The sequence below is a fragment of the Pyrus communis genome, chromosome 15 (assembly GCF_963583255.1).
Source record: "Pyrus communis chromosome 15, drPyrComm1.1, whole genome shotgun sequence".
NCBI classification, from domain to species: domain Eukaryota; kingdom Viridiplantae; phylum Streptophyta; class Magnoliopsida; order Rosales; family Rosaceae; genus Pyrus; species Pyrus communis.
This window is the reverse complement of record NC_084817.1, coordinates 18,491,420-18,499,884: the sequence shown is the minus strand read 5'-3', so window position 1 is coordinate 18,499,884 and position 8,465 is coordinate 18,491,420. Positions and strand designations below refer to the sequence as shown.

The window sequence follows — 8,465 nt, the reverse complement described above, 5'->3', positions numbered from 1 at the left end:
GTTACCTATCCAAGTCTCAGTCGAGAAAGGTTTCCGAAATCCTTATTGGTAAAGGTCATTTTATTAGCTTTCTCGGTGAAGTAAGGTGTTACGAGTTATGACATTTGGCGCATTGAACGCCGAGTGATTTTATGATTGGATATTCACAAGTGAGTTTCAGAGTTCGGCATTCTGACGGCCGAACCACATTCACCATCAAGACATACATCACCTTTGAATACTTGTGTCCGTACAGTCTGGTGTTGATTAGACGTGCTTATACTCTCACGAATATAATCACTGTGACCGAATCCGGCGCCGACGATTTGTGAACTTCGCAAAACTAGCAGCCTTGTCTTCAGGCTCGAGAATCCAAAGGCCGAGATTTGTTCCTTCCTCAGCCGCAGTCGCAAGATAAAGAAGTCAGCAACGCGCTCAACGCAACATCAACAAATTTTACTCCTCGGCCGACGAGTTGGCACGCCCCGCATTCAACCAAATGACGTAGTTAGCTTATTAGTTACTCGACCTGCGCGCCACGTAAGCTTTGTAATTTTTAGGATCAACAAGTACATACAACGCTAGATTATTTGTGTGAAAAACACCAATAAATCAAATTTGACTTAAGAAGTAACAACAACGAAGAACACACAAGATTATTTGTATAGGGAAAAAAATAATAAATTGGATTTGACTTCAGAAGTAACTATACAAGTACAAGTAAGAAAATTTTGGCTAATGAAACTACAAAATTACCATTCCAATTTTATTTTTTTCATTTCGCAGTTCAACTAATTTCTTTTCGACACAAAAGAAAATTTATTTCTTAATTTTACTAAAATAAAAATAAAATCATTTTTTCCTTTCCTATCAATTTTCATTCATAATTTGTTGCAGATTAAAAATAGCGGTAAGACACAAAAAACAAACACTCCCTCTCACTCACTGTTTACATATAAATATTCGTTCAAAAAAAAAAAAAAAAAAAAAAACCATATAATTAGAGCAGAGGGAGAGGCCTCTCCATCTTCCTCCACGTAAAACCTCTGATAAAACCCCCCAAACCCCATTAATTTTTCTCTCACAAAGCTTCAATCTTTTGCTTCAAAGAGATCAAAAATCCCATTTTTCCGCAAAACCCACCTCCCATTCTGCGCCAAAATCCCATTTTTTCTGGTAATGCCACTTGGGTTTCAATGGCTCAAGAATCTGGGTCGTCTGAGTCCCGCAATTGGAGACTCAATCTGCATTTTCCTTCAAGTGCTCCTGTGTTCGGCTGCAGATTCCAGCCCTACATTCATGTGGCCAAACCCAAAGGCTCTTTTCAATATCCGCCTCACGAGAATTCTTTCACCTGGTTAGCCTCTCTCTCTCTCTCTCTTAATCTTTCTGGGTTTTAATTTCTTGATGAATGTATGAATATATTCTTGTTTCTTCATGTGGGTTTTAATCACAATGCATGACTTGTAAGTGGGGTTTTTATTAAACTTTTGGTTGCTAAAGAAACAGAGGAAAAGATTACTCTTTTTTGTTTAGTGAATATTTGGTGAAATTTAGTCCCAATAAGGACAAGTAGGATTTTTGGTCCTAATTTGGAGAGTTGGGTTTTGGTTTCTTGAACCAAAATCAAGTTTTACATTCTTCTTTTTGCTCAAAGCAATCAAAATTACTTCCTGTAATAAAATTTCTTTTTTATTTCTTATGAAATGGGTAATTCTGGTCAATATTATTGCTCTGTTTTTTTGCTGAGAAAAATGGCTTCATTTGTCCAAGTCAATTTCTAAATCTTTAAGAAATAAATAAATAAATGAAAAGTTGATGCTTTTTATGTTTATTTATTTTTATTTTGCTTCCTTAAAGGTAGGCACTTGTAAGAGGCTTCATGAAATTTTGTTTCCCTAAAATAATTATATATAATTATAATTAAAGAGATGATTTAGTTTTTCCTTATTTATTCAAATTTCAGACACTTAGGCATACCAATGAATAATTATAACAGTAATTATGATCAACATAAATAAAAGTTACAGCAATAATAAAAATATTAAAAATATAGTGAGAACAAAATAACAATACAGAACAAGAAAGGATAATAACTATATGAAGTAAAAGATGGTCCATCAGGAAGAATTATAAAAAAAAAAAACCAATACAGTAACAGTAATAACAATAATTTTGTTGTAGCCAAAATACGTTCACATGCAAATAAAGTAGAAGACGGTTTATTATATAGAAAAAAAAATGGAATTTTTCGTGCATCCAAAGTGTTGAAATTGTTGTACTACAGAAACTTATTGTTGAATCGCAGAACCTGCTATGGCGGGTTCCTGTTCAGTACTCGTTCCAATATACGGTAGCACTGCTGTTAATCTCTCATTATTATTATATATTGTAGGTACCGAGAGCATGTTTGCTCGTCTTCCAATCAAGAGAAGGTTCGCTGTTTTGTCCACCATGACAAGCTGTCCACAATTCAGTGTATAGTTTGTGTAGGTCAAAATCGACATACCAAGATGAGTTACTATTGCTCTGACACTTGTTTTATGGCTGCCTGGAACAAGCACAAGGTGCACCATCATTTTGCAGATCCTGATCCACAAGCAGTGAAAATTATCAAGAGTTTAGGGCCTTATGGCTATTATCCTGATTCACCTGGCTATCAGGATGACGATTCACAACCTAATGAGGTGGTGGAACAAGATGGGAAAACATGGATTGAAATGGGATCTTGGGAATATTATGTACCCACGGAGCATGATATTGGATTTTGTCTGAGGCTAAAATTTGAAGTTGTTGATTCTTCAACGCGTACACAATTGTGCCCAGCAAGAATCAAAGTGACAGATCCTGTGATTTATCCTCCTCCTCATCCACCGCGTTGTACAATGTGGAACTCTTGTATCGCTGACCTCAAAGAACACTCTTCTAACGATGTAACATTTAGGGTGCTGTCCTATAATATTCTCGCTGATTATCTTGCTACTAGTGGTAGTAAGCGGCACGATTACTGCCCAGATTGGGCTCTTTCATGGGCATATCGTCAGCACAATTTACTTTATGAGATCATTGACTATGACGCAGATATCTTATGTCTCCAAGAGGTAACTACTCTGTTCTTAAACGCATATGTTTTTACGAGATCATTGCCCAAGACTGTTTTATTTTTTATATTTTTCCTCATCTACGCGCAGGTACAGAAAGATCATTTTGAGAATTTCCTCAAACCTGAGTTGGCAAAATATGGATACTTGGTTGTATACAAGAAGAAAAAGACCGAGGTAAGGTGATATGGCCTGTTTAATAGAAATACATGCACTTCCAGGATTTACTGCTTAGAATAGTATCCCTTTGCCTAACGTATGCACCCTTGCAGCCACGGTTAGAATTGGTTAACATGGTCCTCTGGTATGTAGCTTAGCTTGTTTTTTCTGAGTTGTTACTTTATTGTCCTTGTAGTATACATTGTTGGTCCACCCCTTAAAACTTAACCACTTGGAGTTCAATGCTTGTCTAACACGGTATGAGCCTGCGGTTTGAAACCTCCAATTCCTACTTTTTAGAGGAATTGGAACTTTGTATTAGTAGGTTGAAAGTCAAAATTACAGGGCAACTGTGATAAAATTTGAGCCTGACCTATTTTGTTTATGGATAGAGTTGGTCTTGATTTTTTGTTCCCCAGCATTAACCTGACTTGTAATAAAGCATTACTATACAGTATGAACTGCTTATCTGGAATAATTAATGTTTAAAAAGTAAATGAATTGTTAGATAAATTTGGTAAGTAGGTTGAGTTTCATACAGAATCCTGTATAAACAATGTCCTGCTACAAGACGGGACTGGTAAAAAGTCTGGTAAAAGGCCCTGTAGTCCTCTCATTGTCCTAGTTAATTGTGTCACATTAGTATGCCACCTTCCTGTGGCCTTTTCGTCAAAGACTTGGACAAAGCATCCTTGAGATTGTTCAATATAAGTTTTTAGGTAACAGGATGTCAGTTCTATGTAACTTGCTGATACTCAAAAATCTAAATACAATTTTTAAGACATCCAATTCATTAGCCCAGGTAATATTGATTTTTGCATTGCTTTCCGTTACAAATAATGAAAATAATATTTTTAAAAATATAAGTTTTGTGCATTTAAATTCTTAATCATATTAATTACCTCCCTACCCAAATGTTCTGTGCAATGTGCATTCTGATTTCTGCACCAATTTGTTTTCAACAGAATATGATATATAAATTCTTCTAGAAAAGTGGGAGCATATGTTTTGCTTTATGTGGTCTAACGGCAATCACTTAACAGAAAATGCTTGATGGCATTATATCATGGTAATATGAGTTTAATGGATGTCTTTCAGATATTTACGTATAAGTCCCAGCTTACAGTTGATGGATGTGCTACATTTTACCGCAATCAACGCTTCAAAGAAATTGCAACATATGAGGTGAGGAAGTTCTCGCTTGTACTTACCATGAAAATGGAGAAAAAGCGAGGAAATCTATCCATGTGAATATATGCATGCTGGAGGTATTTAATGGTTCTGGTTTTCTTTGCAGCTTGAGTTTAATAATTCAGCAAAGCCCTTTGTAGATTCATTGGATGGTGAACAGAAAAATGAAGCTCTCCGTCTGTTGAAGGTTTACATCTCTAGACTCTCGTATAGTTTTTACTCTTCACTATGTTCTAGTGGCTTTTGTTTCTGCTTCACTTCTGTTTGTTATATCAGCTTCTTGTACGCGATTTTGTAGGACAATGTTGCACTTGTTGTTATATTAGAAATGGTGGGAAATGAGGGCTCTTCTGATGGCAATCGACCTAGAATTTGTGTGGTAGTATGTCTATTTCAAATTCTACAGCCTTATATCATAAATCTTGGAGTGCTGACTGCTGACACAGTTGTCCCTTTTGACCATAGGCAAATACCCATATACATGCAAATGTACAAAATCCAGACATAAAATTGTTGCAGGTGCAGTGTGTAAAATGAAACTCTTCCTTCTATTAGTTTTGAGTTTAAAAAGCAGAATTGACTATCTTCTTTTCTGGTACAAGGTTGTAACCCTCATCCATGCACTTGAGAAAATTGCCGAGTTGAAGATTCCCCTGCTGATTTGTGCAGATTTGAACTCTCTGCCTCAGAGGTTAGCCTTCGGCTGCTACTAATTGGCTTCTGAGACTATGATGGAAGAATTGATATAGTCCCTGATTTTCCATTTACGATTTTTTGTACTCATTGATTGATTCCATGTTTCTCTTGAACTAATATATCCAATTGGATATATTAATTATTATTCCTAACAAACCAAACGTCCTCTTTCCATATATTTCTCTTCTTAACTTTGGCGACTATTTATTTCTAATTTTCTACTTGGGATGAGAAATGAAGGTTAGACTGATATTCACACTCAACATTGCAGTGATCCTTATACATTCATAAGCAAGGCCAGAGTTGAGATTCTTCCCATCAAGGAAACTGATAAATCGGGCATATTGCAAACACTCAAGCTTTCTCATCCATTGAATCTGGTAAGGCCAATGTATCCCTTAATTCCCTACTGACCAATTCTCTGCTCCTTTTTTAATCTCAGCTCCTACTGAACAATGTATCCCAACCTGCACCTCTAAACCTGGTTGAGGTTCTGAACATCTTGCAAGAATTTGAATTCTGCAGAGCTTATTGTTTTTGTGATCATTTTAAAGCGCTGAAAAGTTGTTCTTTTCTTTTCCAGGTAAGTGCATATGCAACTTTTTTTCAGTCTGATGGGGTCGAGGATCACCAACGTGAGAAGATGGATCCTGAAACCAAGGAACCTTTGTTTACCAGCCGCACACCATCCTTCTTTGGAACTTTAGATTATATATTCTACACAGGTACCATTTGAGTTTTATAATGTATCTGATTTTTCTCTGCTAAAGTTCAGCCTAACGTATGTTTTCTTTGAACAAAACGTGTATTTATGAGTCATTGAAAGTTCAATATGAATCTGTATTAACAAATTATACTTTTGAAAGACCACATAGGTTTCTGTGCTCTACTTATATGTCTGTCACTTGAGAGTCGAGAGCTAGGTGCTTTCGCTTTCTTTTTCTTTTCTTTTTTCTAAGAGAGATCCAGGTGTCTTAAGGAGGGCTTAAATTATCTTCCAAAAGTGTCCTTTGATGTATGTATTGATTAAGTTCTACCAAAATACTGGGCTGATAGTCAGACAACTGTATCAGGAAAGTGGCATTACATATAATAATGTGAGGATTGAGCCTTGATGTATTTAATAGCCATGGACATTTGAGAGAAAAAAGGATAGCTTTACTTGCTGACAAATTCTTCTCTTGCAATGTAAAATCTAAGTAGGCTTCGGTTCTCCCCTAAAATTCTTGTTCGACCCATATATTGTCTTTTTTTTTTTTTCTTTCTAAATTCATTCACGAAACTTATAGGGTAAACTTTAGAAAAAGAATATTTTGACCTCCCAAGGTTACTTATGTAGAACAATTCAGAAAGACGTTTCTAGCAATGACTATATCTAATTGGATGTATTTAAAATCTTGTGAAAGTTTCTTATCGGTTCATTCTATAACACCGTATATTTCTTCCTTATTGGCTTCCAAGGCATTGCAAATTTAACATTTTGGTTATAGTACATCTTGGAATACATTGCGAGAGTAATCGCATTTTCATAATGTATAAGCATACGGCATTGCTATTTAGGTTTTCTGATGAATATAATTAACACCTTGTTCAAATTCTGAATTTTGTTTTATTCATCGTTTTCGTTGACTGTATGTATAATGCTTTCCTGCAGCTGCTTGCTTGAGGCTTGACAGCGTATTGGAGCTTCTTGACAAAGATCTTGACAAAGAAGGTTACCTTCCATCTGCTAAATGGTCATCAGACCATATTGCCCTCATGGCAAGTTTTTCCCTTGAGACAAGCGCTTACAATCTGAGCTCAGAACCTCTTCCAGAGAGCCTAGGGCAGCACCCAACATTTTTGCACAACAGTAAAGTTTTACAGGAAAGCTGAAGATGATTGAGAGATTATGCAGTCTGATAATTAGTACGGAATGAATTCAAATTCTATACAAAACCAGCAGCTGGCAAAGTTGGTACTTACATAGGATACATGAAAATACACAGAAGATTAAAGATTAGCATCGATCTCTACAGTTTCGTTGATTTAGGTCAAGATGTAGATACACAGAAGAAGATTAGACACACAAGGGAAGATTAGCATTCAAATTTTCTTCCTTATACACAGTGACAATTCATCGTGTTTTTTCTTTTCTAACATGGTAACTTTTCAGGGACCTCATCTTTCTGTAAGATTGACTTGAATGCTGCTCTATAGTTGAAAATTTTCCATATCTGTTAATTTTTACGATTCGCTATTCAGAGCAGGCTATATTACCATGAAAAATATGGTATCGTGTTCAGAATGTTCTTTCTCCTAATGGATATTAATGTTTTGACAGTGAATGATTAACCACTCCTGTGTTGATTTCATCTGATCAGCGGTTTTAATTTACATTTTTATGGTCCTTACCATGAAAAATTTTATTTTCTAGTGTCAGCTGGCTGCATGAGCAGCATTTGCTCTTGGTATTTTCCTATCCCAGAAGTTCATCAGTTTTGTAGTTGGCTATTTTTACTTTGATCTCACTGTAAACCTCAATTACCTAAAAACATTTGGGCACATCTTTTAGTTTTACTCCTCCAAAAAGTAAAAGGTCGCCCTTGTTAACAGTCGGGGAAACATGTGCAGTGAGATTTCATCAGAAATAAAAAGGCAAAAAGAATAAGAGATGCGTGTACTTATATGCTGACACCAGTTTCATCCTAACCGTAATAATAATAAATAAATGACAACTATTATTATCACGCTGGAAATTTAATTTTCCCTCATAAAAATGTTTTTTTTTTCAAAATATAAAATATTCAGAATGCAGAATTAGATTTCCAGAGTGTTACCAATAATTCTGTAAAAAAAACTTATAATTCTACAAAATAAAAATAAATGCGAAGATGATACCTACGCCAGTAAAGTGTAGACCTCCACTATAAATCGTCTTTAGTTTGCAACGGTTGAGGGTTCGATCTCATCCAATATACTTATAAAGCAAAGAAATAAAATCCTTGAGACAGATTAAGAAAAGTAGAGAATTTATATATAATCAGTAGCAGACCATGATTACGGACACCCATGGTTTAAACAACTTTAGTAGTAGGATAATAAGCGTCATTTATATTTACATTAGGTAGAGAGCTCTCTCTCTCTCTCTCTCTCTCTCTCTCTCTATATATATATATATATATTAGCACTCTTACCAGTCATTTTTCTAATAGAGGAGGAAGATGAAGCTATAACTTGACAGAAATTTAGACCCTTCAGGAAGAGTATAACACAGACGCCTTGTCTTGGTCTTAATTAGCAGAAGCTTAATTACTGGCTAATTAATTAACACATGAAGCTACTAGTAAACCTTGGCTT

The 8,465-nt window shown here is 35.5% G+C and overlaps 1 protein-coding gene across 1 annotated transcript; it reads left to right on the top strand.

The window, feature by feature from the left end:
* Positions 1 to 1,073: 1,073 nt before the first annotated feature.
* On the top strand, positions 1,074 to 7,842 carry LOC137716858 (carbon catabolite repressor protein 4 homolog 1-like). The gene is made up of 11 exons (XM_068456220.1): positions 1,074 to 1,336; positions 2,375 to 3,080; positions 3,171 to 3,257; positions 4,338 to 4,424; positions 4,537 to 4,617; positions 4,729 to 4,809; positions 4,896 to 4,949; positions 5,033 to 5,121; positions 5,398 to 5,506; positions 5,710 to 5,851; positions 6,781 to 7,842. The coding sequence occupies exons 1-11, from the start codon at positions 1,176 to 1,178 to the stop codon at positions 6,999 to 7,001; spliced, it is 1,818 nt and encodes a 605-aa protein (XP_068312321.1). The 5' UTR covers positions 1,074 to 1,175; the 3' UTR covers positions 7,002 to 7,842.
* The last annotated feature ends 623 nt before the right edge of the window (positions 7,843 to 8,465 follow it).

Coding starts and splice junctions, on each gene's coding strand:
- LOC137716858 (XM_068456220.1), top strand. CDS start 1,176: ATGGCTCAAGAATCTGGGTCGTCTGAGTCCCGCAATTGGAGACTCAAT. Junction 4,618..4,728: donor AAGCTCTCCGTCTGTTGAAG/GTTTACATCTCT, acceptor GCGATTTTGTAG/GACAATGTTGCACTTGTTGT. Junction 5,852..6,780: donor AGATTATATATTCTACACAG/GTACCATTTGAG, acceptor GCTTTCCTGCAG/CTGCTTGCTTGAGGCTTGAC.